This window comes from Rattus norvegicus, chromosome 9, assembly GCF_036323735.1.
Source record: "Rattus norvegicus strain BN/NHsdMcwi chromosome 9, GRCr8, whole genome shotgun sequence".
NCBI classification, from domain to species: domain Eukaryota; kingdom Metazoa; phylum Chordata; class Mammalia; order Rodentia; family Muridae; genus Rattus; species Rattus norvegicus.
In genome coordinates this window covers 118,617,701-118,632,504 of record NC_086027.1, presented here as the reverse complement: position 1 = coordinate 118,632,504, position 14,804 = coordinate 118,617,701, and the positions used below count along the sequence as shown (strand labels likewise).

The 14,804-nt window shown below is 46.3% G+C and overlaps 1 protein-coding gene across 3 annotated transcripts in view; it reads left to right on the top strand.

The window, feature by feature from the left end:
• Emilin2 (elastin microfibril interfacer 2) overlaps positions 1-14,804 on the top strand; it is a 59,776-nt gene that overhangs the window by 34,583 nt on the left and 10,389 nt on the right. For all 3 annotated transcript variants that reach the window (XM_039084817.2, XM_017596881.3, XM_039084818.2), the window contains one exon: positions 1,958-3,874. In XM_039084817.2, coding sequence (XP_038940745.1) covers positions 1,958-3,874 — 1,917 coding nt within the window. The remainder of the gene's footprint in view (positions 1-1,957; positions 3,875-14,804) is intronic.

The following is a 14,804-nucleotide window of genomic DNA, read 5'->3' as shown; positions in this document are numbered from 1 at the left end:
TCATTCATTCATTCACTGGCTTTAGAAAGTACAAGAAGCACAATGCACAGAGTTGGCAGATAAAGTTTTCATTATTATAATTTTATTTTTTGATGGGGGAAGGGTTGGAGTTAGGTCTCACTATGTATCCCTTGGCTATCCTGGAACTCACTATGTAGACCAAGTTGGCTTCAAACTCACAGAGATCCACCTGCTTCTGCCTCTTGAGCACTGGGATTAAAAGTTTGCACCACCATACCCAGCTGTCCCCCGAATTCCCCATCTCTGGTCTTTTTTTCCCCCTTTGCTCAAAATAACATTTTAATTATCTTCGTTTTGTTTTTGTTTGTTTGAGACGGGGTTTCTCTGTATCCCTGGCTATCCTAGAACTTGCTTTGTAGACCAGGTTAGCCTCAAACTCACAGATCCACCTGCCTCTGCCTCCCAGGTACTAGGATTAAAGGTACATGCCACCACTGCCCGGCCCTTGTTCCCTAGGTATCTTAAGATAGAGTAAAAATTCCAGTATGTTCTTTGTAGTTCTCTACAGAAAGCACTTGCTCAGGAGTTTGGATAGTTGGTTTCGGGTCTTGTCTTCCTAGTAAGCGCACTTTACACAAGAAAGCTGATTGTTGTTACAGTCTTGCACACATGCATTGTATGGAATTGTGACTCCGTTGCTTGGCCTTTTTCTTTCCATTGAATTTCCCCCTGGTTGCCAGACTTGCCATGGGAGCCTTGGCCAGTGTCCTCCGTTCTGCTGCCATTCAGGGCACGGCAGCTTTGTGAGTGAGAACTCTCTATTCGGTGGCTTTAGTTTCTGTATCTCCTTTCTTTTTAATTTAGTGCTTTCTCTCTGGTGATGTAATTCCACTTCATGACTCATGACTGTGATTGTTTTCTGTCTTTTGGATTGTTTCCCTGCGTTCTTTTTCTCGAAATGAGATTGTTAGGAATGGAATGTTTACATGTTTCTATCTCTTTCACACACACACACACACACACACACACACACACACACACACACATACACACCTCTCTTCTTACACTTGGATTGAACCTGGGATTTCAGACATCTCCTTTGCAGTTAGTATCTTCCGTCTTCATAACAAGGCGGAACAAGACTCTTGGCACAATAAGGATGCTAAGCAAAGCAGAGAACATTTCTGGAGGTATTTTGAGGACAACCTCAAGTATGGATGTTATTGCTCAGAAGTTTGATCTCTCTAATGTGCTTTGTGACATTTTATAGTCAGTAGTCAGTCAGTGGGGCATCTACAGTTCACTGGAAGCGATGTGTTCCTATGATACAGTAGATGATATGGTGTGATAAGATGTGATGTGATGTATGGTATGATACGATGTGATATGACATGATGTGATATGACATGATATGATGTGATATGACAGGGCATGATGTGTAATATATATTATGTGATATGACATGATATTGATATGATGTATGACATGTATATGGTATGATAAGACATGATATGATGTGATATGACATGATGTGATATGACATGATATGATGTGATATGACAGGGCATGGTGTGTAATATATATTATGTGATATTGATATGATGTGATGTATGACATGTATATGATATGATAAGACATGATATGATGTATATGACATGATATATGATGTGATATGATGTGATGTGACATGATATGGTAAGATGTTGTCAGGGTGAAGAATATCACTGATTATCTTGTATCCTGTGCACACTCTGAACAACCCAGGCAAGGGTTCCCATCTTTGTAGAAGAGGGAAGTGTAGCTTACAGAAGTTAGTTAGCTTGCATACAAACAGTAAATAATAGACCCAGAACAGCACAGAGGTCTGCTTGACCCCCAAACTCATTCTCTTCCATAGAACGTCTTGCAGTGGGGCAGCCACGGAAAAAATTTCAGTATCTTCTGCAGGCACCTCATAGAAACTGGTTTCTCATGTCCAACTCTTCCTTCCTTTCAGACACTGATCCAAGCCAAGTCTCACAGCCTAAGAAAACTTTGTCACCAACAAATGCAACAGAACCAGGCCAGGTTGCAGATCCAAAGCAAGGTCCTCCAGAATTTCAGCAAACCAAAGTCCAGGTGCTGGAGGAGAAGGTTGTCCGACTCACCAGGATGGTGCTAGATCTCCAGTCGTCTGTGTCAGGCCTGAAGGAGAACCTCAAACACACCATCCAAGACGATGGCAGCAAAGAGCCAGCCTCCTGGCTCGGTCCCCTGCACCCACAGCCAACCCCTGATGGCACCTTCGCGGGGGACGCAGAGCCGAGCCAGCTTCCCGGAATCCTCAACAGCAAGGAATCTGGCATGAAGGACATCAAGTCTGAGCTGGCTGAGGTCAAAGACACATTGAAGACCAAGAGTGACAAGCTAGAAGAGCTGGATGGGAAGGTGAAGGGCTATGAAGGGCAGCTCAAGCAGCTGCAGGAGGCTGCTCAGGGCCCCACAGTCACCATGACAACCAACGAGCTGTTCCAAGCCTATGTGGATAGCAAGATAGATGCCCTGAGAGAGGAGCTCATGGAGGGCATGGACCGGAAGCTGGCTGACCTGAAGAACACGTGCGAGTACAAGTTGGTGGGTCTCCAGCAGCAGTGTGATGACTATGGCAGCAGCTACCTCGGCGTGATAGAGCTGATCGGAGAGAAGGAGGCGAGCCTGAAAAAGGACATCGCGGACCTCCGAGCACGGCTGCAGGACCCCACAGCCCAACCAAGCTGCTGCGACGGTCAAAAGAACGGCGATTTTGGCCCACAGATCAAGACACTAGATCAGAAAATTGAGAGAGTTGCCGAGGCCACTAGGATGCTGAATGGACGGCTGGACAATGAATTCGACCGCCTCTCCTTTCCAGAGCCAGACGCAGACTTTGATGCGAGATGGAACGAGCTGGACGCAAGGATCAACGTGACGGAGAAGAACGCAGAAGAGCATTGCTTTTACATCGAGGAGACTCTGCGGGGGGCCATCAACGGCGAAGTGGATGACTTGAGGAAGCTTCTCAATGAGAAAATCCACTCCCTGGAAGACCGTCTGGGAATCATTTTGCAAGTGACCAACGGCTCTGATTTGGAGTTGACACCTGTGGGCCCAGCCTTGTCAGGACAGCCAGGGCAGCCAGGGCAGCCAGGGGCAGAGAATGAGCAACTCCTAAGGGAGTTGAGCCGCCTGAAGGACAAAGTTCAAGTGGTTGAGGACATCTGCCTGCAGAGCTTGCCCCATGGGATAGATGGAGCTTTGCCTAGTGGAGAAGACCTCACACATGTTGGCCTGAGCCTTTTGGAATCCCTTAACGATACGATGCACAGGCAGTTCCAAGAAACAAGCCACAGCATCCAGAAACTTCAAGAGGACTTCAGTGCCCTTTATTCTCAACTAAATCACTCAGAATATACAGGGACTCGCTTGCCAAATGGAGTGAGTGACAGCATGGAAGCAAGTGGGTTTACTAAGACAGGGGAGCAAGAGAGGACCGTGGGGACTGTCCCGTCTCCTGGGGGCCCTGTGGCTCCATGCTGTGGCCAGCTGGAGGAGCGCTGGCAGAGGCTGCAGAACCAAGTGCTGGCTGAGCTAGACACATGCAAGGAGAGCGCTCACGGGGTTCAAAGCGGGGTGTCTGCGGTCGAGGGCAGGGTGTCCCAGCTGGAGAAGACGTGCAGCAGGTTGGACGCCATCTCAGGGAGTCTGCAGAGGATCAAGGAGGGGCTCGGGAAGCATGTGGGCAGCCTGTGGAACTGTGTCCGGCAGATGAACGGGACACTCAGGTCACACTCCAGAGACATCTCTGGCCTCAAGAATTCTGTGCAGCAATTCTACAGTCACGTCTTCCAGATTTCTACTGACTTGCAGGATCTGGTCAAGTTTCAGCCATCAGCAAGTAAGTGGATTGATTGACAGCCCCATTCTGTTATACACATTCGCAGGGCATGGCAGAGCTGCGGTTTCAGATGGTTTTGGAAGTAACTATGGCTTCCACAAATCTGATTTGTAGACCAGTGACAGCTTGTGAATCAGGAGCAACAAGCCAGCAGTGAGGACACAGACCAGGATGTGAAAGTAGCTCAGTTTCCTAACCTGTAGGAGGCTCGAGTTCAGCCCCCAGCACCAGCTCAAGGGAGGTATGGCTCATGCTTAGAACTTGGGAGGTGAAGGCAGAAGATGAGAAGTTCAAGGCTTCAAGGCCAATGTAGGTTACATGAGACCTGGTTTCAAAAGAAATTCATGTGCACATGCATGAATGTATGTATACCTATACACTCACTCAAACACACACTCTTGCACACTCATTCACATGCATACACATGCACACATATGCACAGATATAAATGTACTTACATGCACACATTCAACCTGCACACACATGCACATACTCACACACTCACATGTATATACATACATATGCACACACTCACATGTACGCACTCACACATACATGTGCACATACACACATGCAGACACATGCATATATGTGCACATGTGCACACACCTGCACACACATGCACACATGTATACATTTGTACACATACACATGCAGGCACATGCACACACCTGTCCATATATATGTGCATACACACACATATACAGGAATGTGCACATACGCATGCATATACACACACAAGGAACTTCTAAGACAATATGACTTCATGGCAGCATCCAAGCACTTGATTTGTGCCTTATAAAAGTATCAGTTTACAACACATTGAAAATAGAAAGGGAAAATCTAATTCACCACAGATGGCTAGCAAGGAATTGATCTATGCTACGTGCTGGGGAATGGGTGATGGTAAGAGTTTGGGACAGAGTCTCGGGGCAGTGTGTGTGTTGCCCCTGTGTGTGCTGGAAAACCCTCCATGCTAACCCACAGGGCTGTGAGTCAAGTTGGCCTTTCATGTGCTGGGAGACCCCCTTTCACGCTAACCCATGGAGCTGTGTTGCCCCTGCCTGTGAGGGAGAGACCCTCCTTGCTAACCCACGTTTCTTCCAGTGTCATATGTTGATTGTGTTGTTATGTCTTTGTCACAGTCATTTTCACTTTCTAAAATATAGTTGGCCATGGCTCATAGGGTGACACAGAGTGGGCGCACAGATATAGACAGGACAGCAGCCAAAAGCAGTTGTAACTGTTGGAAGTAGCTCAGCCACAGAGCTAAAGCAGTGCTTACTGCCGCACAGACACTCAGCAAGTGTTTGTTGAGTGACTGAGAGATACATTAGTTTTACTTTAAGCCAAACACATACTCCTTGAAGGATAAAGACACTTTCCTCTATCTTTCTTTGCCTTTCCACAGCCTCAGTAACAGGTCAGCCCTTTCTGATTGGAGGCCAGAGGAGAGGTTGTCCTAGTCAGGGTCACCATTGCTATGATGAAACATGGTGACCAGAGTAACTTGGGGAGGAAAGAGTTTATTTGGCTTACACTTCCATATCATCAGTCACCACTGAAGGGACTCAGGACAGGAACCTCAAGGCAGGAGCTGATGCAGAGGCCATGGAGGAATGCTGCTTACTGGCTTGCTCCTCATAGCTTGCTTAGCCTGCTTTCTTAAAAACCCAGGATCTTGGGGCTGGAGAGATAGCTCAGCGGTTAAGAGCACTGACTTCCAAGGTCCTGAGTTCAATTCCCAGCAACCACATGGTAGCTCACGACCATCTGTAATGGGATCTGATGCCCTCATCTGGTGTGTCCAAAGACAGCTACCGTGTATTCATATACATAAAATAAATAAATAAATCTTTAAAAAAGAAACCCAGGACCACTAGACCAACAATAGCTCCATCCAATGGGTTGAACCCCTCACCCCATAACTAATTTAAAAAGTGGTTACAGAATTGCCTACAACCCAGTCTTATGGAGGCATTTCCTCCTTTTTTTATTAAACATACATTCTTTTCTCACACAATATAATCTGACTACAGTTTCCCTTCCCTCTACTCCTCCCAGTTCTCTACCCTCCCATCTAGATCCACTCCCTGTCTGCTCTCATTAGGATAGTCTTCTTAGAGATAACAACAAACTCATAACGAAATAAAATAAGATAAAACAAAAACCGTCATATCGAAGTTGGATGAGGCAAACTGACAAGAAAAATGAAGGATCCCAAGAGAAAGCACAGGAATCAAGAGACCACTCATACACACACTCAGGCGTTCTGTCAAAGCAGAAAGTGGACAGGTGTGGTTTGTATGCTGAGGACCTGGTGCAGACCTGTGTAGACCCTATGGTTGCTGCTTTAGTCATGAGTTCATATGAGGTCTGCTCAGGATTCCCTGACCTGGGATTTGATGGACCCACCACCGCCCAGGTGGGTTATTGTTTTTTGGATATCCAGTTTCTTGAGTTATTTATATATTTTGAATATCCAATATATTTGTTGGATGTAGAGTTGGTCAAAATCTTTTCCCATTCTGTAGGCTGCTGCTTTGTCCAAATGACAGTGCCCCTTGCCTTACAGAAGCTTTTCGGTCTCATGAGGTCCTACTTACTAATCATTGATCTTTCTGCCTATGCTAGTGACGTTCTATTCACAGAGTTGTTTCCTGTGCCAATGGGTTGAAGGCTACTCCCCACTTCCTCTCCTGTCTGGTTCAGTGCACCTGGTTCTGTGTTGAAGTCTAGGATCCATTTGGAACGGAGTTTTGTGTAGGCTCTGTAATCGCTGCTTTGGTCTCTGAGTTCATATGAGCTTTGCTCAGTTGTTTTAGAGGACTTTGTTCTCCTGGTGTGTTCTCCTCCAGGGTGATGGCTATGTGTAGTTGTAAATATTAAAAAATATCAGCCCAGGGCTTCTTCCCTGACTCAGACCATTTATTTTCTCAGGTGAAACACATACACAGCCTTTATATTTTTAATATGCCTTATGCTAGGCGACTGCCTACCCTCCATGTTGTTGATATCCATCTTCCTATCGATATCCCAAGTTATCACTTACTGTGTTTTATCTGGGCTGCTCTCAGCTCCAATTGGCCAGCCCACATGGCCACAATTTTATGGCTCAGCTAACCGATGGTGGTTCTTTCTCTCTAATGCGTTCTTCTATTTTATGGTGGGTTCTCCTCCCTTCTTCCCTCCTCCTGATCCTTTCTCTTCAAGCCTCAAAGCTACAACCCAACCTATATCTCTTCTGCCCAACTATTGGCTGTCAGCATTTTTATTCACCAATCAGAATTAACTTGGGAGCAGGGTCCCAGGATCTACAGGCAGACTCCAGGTCTTGGGGGCCCACACTTAGCAGTACAATAGACATTAAAAGACAAAACTGAAACAGGCATGGCCTCCAGTTTGAACAGCACCATTTAAAGAAGATGCCGTCTCTTTTTACAATGTGTATTTCTGGCTTCTTTATCAAAAGTAAGGTGTCCAGAGGTGTGTGGGTTTATGTCTGGGTCTTCAGTTCCGCTGATCAATGTGTGTGTTTTTGTGCCAGTACCATACTGTTTTTATTACTGTAGCTTTGTAGAATAGCTTAAAACTATGAGTGGTGGTACCTCTGGCAGTTCTTTCATTATTTAGGATTGTTTCTGTGATCCTGGGTGTTGGGCATTTCCTATGACTTTGAGAATTGTTCTTTCAAGGTCTGTGAAGAATTGTGTTGAAATTTTGATGGGAATTGTATCAATCTGTAGATTGCTTTTGGTAAATTGGCCGTTTTTCCTTTGTTCATCCTGCCAACCCATGAGCATAGGAGATCTTTCCATCTTCTGTTATCTTCTTCAGTTTCTTGCCTCAAAGTCTTAAAAGTTTTTATCATACAGGACTTTCACTTGCTTGGTTAGAGTTACCCCAAGATATTTCATATTATTTGAGGCTATTGTGAAAGGTGTTGTTTCTCTGATTTCTCAGTCTGTCATTCGTTTATAGGAGGGCTAGCAATTTTAGTGAGTTAATCTTGTATCTAGCTACTTTACTGAAAGTGTTTTCCAGCTATAGGAGTTCTCTGGTGGAATTTTTGGTGTCCCTTATGTATACTATCATATCCTCTGCAAATAAAGATACTTTGACTTCTTCCTTTCCAATTTGTATCCCTTGATCTCCTCCTTATTGCTTATTGATCTTCTTAAGCCTTATTGCTCAGTTAAGAATTCAAGTTCTACATTGAATGGGTATGGAAAGAGTGGGCAACCTTGTCTTGTTACTGATATTAGTGGAATTGCTTTGAGTTTCTCTCCATTTACGTTGGTGTTGGCTGTGGACTTGCTGTAAACTGCTAAGGCATTGTCTTAATTGAGATCATCTCCTCCCAGATAACTTTAACTTGTGACATAAAATTAGCCAGCAGAGAGGTCACATTCATAAAAACACCTGCGTACCAGCATGGTCCAATCCCTTCAGAGCTGATAGCCTATAAGCCCATAGCCATCCCACTTGATGGCAGAATTTTCAAGAGGGAAACGTGTACTGAGTTCCAGAATTGGTAGGTGGAGCTGGGTTGGGAAGTGGAACTGGGGTGGGAGGGGGCAACATGCAAAGATCATTGTGTCACTACCCAGCAGCATTTTGTGTCTCCCAGAGTTGAATGCAGACTTCTATGAGCAGGTGTGGAACACCAGCTGTATGCTGAGAAAGGCATCTCCCAATCTCCTCTCTCCTTACTTTCTCTTCTCTTGTCATCCCCTGCAGGCCTAGCATCTTTTCTACCAGGGTGACACAAGGCTGGTGCTACCCTGTTGAGCCTTCCTGACTAGGCCGTCACTGAGGAGCATCTATGTGGAGGTCCTGGCACCTCATGAGGTGTGGGGAAAGTTCACAGCAGTTGGGTAGATGTGCTCTGGACTTCGTCCTAGAGCACAGTGCTCATTTTGTAGATAAAGAGTCACCGGGCCAAGCATGGCTGTGAACTGGCCACTGTCTGCAGGCTTAGGGATCTGTGGCACACAGATCTCACAGCCCCTGTATCTCTGGAATGTAGAGTTAAGGTCATGAGCCCTGTGTGTTCACAGGGTAATTGTCCCTTGTGGTCAAAGCGTTGTCTGGACTGTGTTTTACAATAACAGATGCAGCCAGAAATTTCCAGCTAATTGGCAGTGCCAGACAGCGTGGGAATCTGTGTCCATTCTGAGGCTCTTCTGTGTAGAGTTAGAGATGGGTAACTCTGAAGACAAAGTGGTTTCCCTGTACTGTCATCGGGGTCATGCTGGGAATGCAGACCATGTGGGCTTGGGAGAACTTGTGATGGAGAGGAGCCAAACATAAATGAGTGGTGTCCTCTGACCTCCAGAGCCCCCAGACCCAGGAGACATGGAATCTGGAATGACCCCACAGCTAAGGTTGAAGTCACATGTCAACCAATTAAAAGACATCGGAGTATTTGCTGAACACCAAATGCTTGTAATGTAAGGCTCTGTGAAAGGCTGCAGAGATCACAGGTGCCATCCTTCCTTAGAAAATATCCTCAGATCTGTGGGGAGAGTGCACAGTTTATACTCAATGAAGGAGCAGGTATTCGAGCTCTCTGTGCACCCTTGTCGATGGTGGCTTAGCATGTAGCAAATACAAATACAATAAAAGTTTGGGGGAGAACCAAACAAAAAAGGCCAGAGGAATCGGCTATCCCCCTCACTAGGATACCCAGAGGGCTTCTCAGAGGGAGAAGGCACAGGAGTAAGCCTTCAAGCTGAAGCAATTAATTACTGAACGTAGTTGAGAGTGATGGGGAGGTGAGCAGTGAGAGAATGAGAGAAACTTCTAGAAGAGTGTGAATGGATAACAGAGGTCTAGGTAGAAGTCAAAGGCAGGAAGAGAAGGCACTCAGGGGAAGGCTTTGGTGTGAAAGGCTTTGTATTTTGCTGTGTAATCTCCTACCTCAGTCTCTGTGGTGGTTATTTTCCCTTGGGCCAGGGGCTTGCACAGGGCAGCTTGGCTCGACTGCTCTTTCATGGACTCAGCCTGAGTTGCTTACCCTCTTAGCTATGATTTGTGTTTGAAGGAAGGTTCAGATTCATGTTAAGCCACAGACCCGGGTCTTGGTGACCCTCCTTGTCACTTCTCTCCCTGTGTGTCCTTGTGGGCTTCCTCATATCCCGCCACTCTCACATAGTCTGTCTTACAGCAGAAGGCAAAGCTGTGGTCTCTGACACGCAGGGACTAGGGTTAGCTTGGAATCGCTTCTGCCATATTTATTCTGTTGGTCACAGCAAACCAGCCTTTGAAGGTAGTACGGTTGTCATATCGGGAGGCACGGAGTCCAATGGTGAGTCCCTCCTCCCACAGTTAGAACCAGCACAGAGGAGGGGATGAGGACTGTGCTTAAAGTACAGCCCGATTGCAGGTCAAGACTGTAAACTCAGGCTCCTATTGTCTGCTCACAGGTCTGCTCCATAGGTCTATGGATGAGCTCAGCGACCCAGATGGCTTTGGGTAGATCTTTCCTGTGTCCTACCAAGACATGTGGTCTTGCCTGGGGCTTAAGAAGGGTTCATATGTCAAGATCAAGTCCCGTCTGAGTAAGAATAGTAACCACTGTGGTGGTTCATTGTTCTTGCCTGCAGCTCTCCTGACTCCTTACATTTCCTTGCATTCATTCATTCATTCATTCATTCATCCACTCATTCATTCAGTTTCTTACCTGGATCCAGTCTGACCTTGAACTCATGGTAATGGTTCTACCTCAACCCCCTGTGTTCTTAGGTCACAGGTATCGCCACACCTGGTTCTCTAGCAGATCTCTCCTAAGCTGTGTCCTGTCTCAGTGTTCATGGATCTGACACTCTAGAGGAAAAGAAGAACAGCAGATCTCTCCTAAGCTGTGTCCTGTCTCAGTGTTCATGGATCTGACACTCTAGAGGAAAAGAAGAACAGCCATCATAGTGAAGGTCCGACTTTAGTAGTCGGTTGGTACCTTGAGGAAAGATAACGTAACAGATAAATAACAGGCAGGAAGGATTCATTTAGCTGCGTGGCTAGGGAGGGCTGCATTGTGGAGACAGCATTTGAGATGTAAATATGTTGAGAACATAAAACCTGTAGCAATCTGTGCAGGAAAATGGTCCGGGCAGAGAGAACAATGTGACGGAAGACTCTGGGACAGGAATGGATTTGTTCTGTTGCAAAACTGAGCTTGGCCAAGTGTTTCAGCAGGACAAAGTGAGAGGCTTCATGGGAAAAGAGGGGCAGAATCTGTCTATGCCACACTATGTGGGTATGATAGGAATTTGGATTTGACGTATTGTGAGAAAGAATATGGCACCTGGAAGATGGCAGCTCTCCCCAGTCTTGAAGCCCCAGTTCATCTGCACTGAAACTCTGTGGCTTGTGTAGGTCGTTTACACCGTGAACACTTACCTGCCTCCTTTCTCTGTCTTCGCATTGGAAATAACAGTCACAGTGGTGCTTTGTGAGTAGTAGGGTGATGGCAGTTGGTGATCAGTGAACACCCCTCCCCAGCCTGTTTTCATTCACTCTCAATCCCAACTGGTATAGAATCTGCTCCTGGCTGAGCTCGTCTCCCTGTTTCACCCTGCAATGTGCCCCCCTCACTCCTACCCCACCCCCACCCCTGCTATTACTAGAAGAGGGTGGAGGCCTGGGATGGGTCAATCCCTTCTAGGGAGAACTACAGAGAGCTGCAGGGTGATGCCACACGCCTCCCCCTTCCCCTTCTCTCCTTTTCTACATTAGGGGCCAAATGGAGAGTGTCCAGCCTAGAAGTCTTTTGCCAGAACCCACAACATCACATCTTGACACCCTTCTCGACCGCAAGCGTGCTCCCTCTGATTACATTGGGAGTTTTCCAAGCCCCTTGTTCTTTGAGCATCAAGAGCTTCTGTAGTTGGGACCGTCTGTAACCTCGTGGTTTCCACCTGGCCTCTTTGTTCATGAAATAATGTCTCTGAGACTTCTCATACATGAGTAAACACTTAGGCCAACAGCTTTGGCTCTGTTCCCTGACTAGCTCATATCTCAATAATCCAGTTTATTCTATTCTAAGAGTGCCACATGGCTGCTTGCTGTCTCCTCAGTTTCATGCATCTGTCTCCTTCTCAGAGTTCAGGGCGAATCTCCTGAGCCCATTTTCCAGAATCCCCTCTCCCTGTACTGGATGTCCCACCTTCTAATCCTGCCTTCACTCATTGGCCATAGGCCTTTTTATTGAGTGGTGAAGATTCCGTATATTGCACAAATACTATTCACTCTACAACCTTCTTGTTGGGGTGTAGTCCTGGGTTCCCACGTTCCTGGCTTATATTTTCCCACATTTGGCCACTGCTAGTCCTTTAAGCCAATTTAATACATCTTTGTCTTCTTTTTCTTGTCATTTACTCCATCCTCCTCAAGCTGTGGTCACTCACCCACATGCCCTTGAGCAGAAGCACGCTTGGTGCCCAATGTTAACCCTCCTAGATAAGCAAGAAGGGTGGCATCTGCCTTCCTGCCAGGGAACCTAGTCTGTAGCACAAATGTCAACAGAGACTGCTTTTGCAAGATCAACTACTTTATGTCTGAGGATGAGCTGATGTTGAATCTCTCAGGAACCACCACTTCCCCTCTAACTTGTTGAGAGAGAAGGTGTTGGAGTTGAGAAAGAGAGATGTTGCTGTGGTCGGGGAAGTCTCTTGTCATGCTTTCAAGAAGGGACAACCCTGCCTTGAAACAACCACAGACAGCCTTTCGACATCCTGTGGTGAGAAAATCATGGCTGTGGCTCCTGGTCTTGCCCTGGGAATCCCTCCTCTTGGAATCCCTCCTCTTGGAATCCTGTTCTACCACAGACCTAAGGACCCTATTTTAATCAAGTTTCCTATAGTAAGTTGTAACAATGAAAACACACAGATTGGTAGAGTACTGAACTATGAAGTCTGGTTGGGGCTGGTGCCTGCCAACTGCATCCTGATGATGGCTTTGGCCATGAGCTTGAAGTCCACTGAGTTTGGGGTCAACTTGGGTCCAAGATACAGTGATGAACTATCATAATTCTGTGAACTCACATACAAAAAACTACCCAATGAATATGTATGTCAGGCAGTCAAAACTCACAGTTTGTTCTTCCCTGGGGCATCTGGTTTTTGTTATACCCTAGTTGCTGTAAGTAGAAGCTTTTATTCATCAAAACTTCGAATTTTGTGTCTGGAGAGATGGCTCAGCAATTAAGAGTATGCACAGCTCTTAGAGAGGACGGAGCTCAGTTCCTAGGACACACACACACACACACACACACACACACACACACCACACATACACACACACACCACACATTACACACTCACTCACACACACACATTTTAAACAGTCATAATGTTAAAACAAAATTCTGAATTTGAACAGCGGTGTTCTAGTCCAGAGCCTTCCACGTGGTCACATGTATGAGCCCTGGGTAACTTCAAAGACATGAACCACCTAGAAGATTTACTCAGGAGTGTTGAGGTTAGCCCTGGGAATTAAAATAAAAAGTCACTTCCAGATCAGTGGAAATGGAAGGAAATCACATCACAAGTAACAGGGCAGGTAGAGCCACACAGGGCAAGAGGTGCCCAGAATGGGGCGGGACAGAACAACTCCCAACTCTGACAGCATAGCACTAACACAAGGTCAGCTTTTTGAGGGAGCCCAGGTCATGTACAGACTCTGCTGTCTTCCAGCTTTTCACTTTTTTTATTTATTATTTTCTTGGGAACAGAAATAGGTTTATTATTAATGTACCACCGATAGACATAAGACCCAACAGCCATCTGCCCCAACAAGGAAGTTGAAAAAGCATGACCAAAAGGAGCACATGCTAGACTGACTCAGGAGTCAGAGACCCTGTGACATGCTGTCTCTGCTTGGTACCAAGAAGGAGTCCTCGGGGTACTGCTGTGTAGAACCCAATGGGTATAGAGTTTCCCAATCCTTGTTCCAGAAGCACATTAAACTGACTCCTAGGCCAAAGTTTGACCCATAGCTCCTGACAAATTAAGACAGAAAAGTATGTTCCCTTGACTCCAACTCAGATGTGTGGGCCTAGGACAACTGCTTGAGCTCCATCTCATGCCGTCAATACAGGGACCTAATCCCAACGTCTCCTTTTGTCGTTTTGAATGAGTCAGCCAAGACCTCCAGAGTCTCCTTGTTAGGGTTCGAATCTGTCTCCAAGTGCCCTGTTAGCTCCAGGAACTGCTCACGGGTGAACCCCGAGTTGCCATCCGTGGAAGAGAGACTCTGAGTCGTCTCCATCTCAGTTACTTACATCATGGCTGCAGCTCAGTTGAGTCCCCTTCTTTGGTTTCCCACTATTTTATTTTTGACTTCTTTGTTGTGCAGGAGCCTGCCTTGAGTGTGCTCACTGAGCACTGTACCAAGAGAGCCACATCCACAGCCAGTGCCAGCCATTGATGTGTCTCCCTTCATAGCTTATTCATATAAATATTAGAATTAACCGTGAATTTATCTTTTACAAACTTCAAGTGAGGCTGGTGTCATCCCCCGTCCCCCCACCCCCACCCCGGCCACCATGGGATCAAGTTCTGTGGTACAAAGAGCTTCAATTCTGATGTCACCACACATAGTAACACATGTGATACAGATGTATGGGGATTTCTGTTTTCACTGGTTTGGACCAAGCAGAAATTAGACCCTGGTGCCAGTTTTTGACTTCTGTTCTATTTCATGGGTTTTACTGTCTTCACATCTGACTTCCCTTGACTGGAGTGGCCACGGGTCCTCTGTTTTTGAAGAAGGTCCCTGCAGTGTCCGTTGTGAGTGGTTTGGTCAGGGCAGGGCCTTCCTTCCGCTGGGTGCATTTCCCCTTCTGTGCTGTCAAGGGAACAGTTGAGATCATGTGATTGCCTGTGAGATTTGAGGGGCCTTTTCAAGTGCTGACCTGTTGCTACTTCCT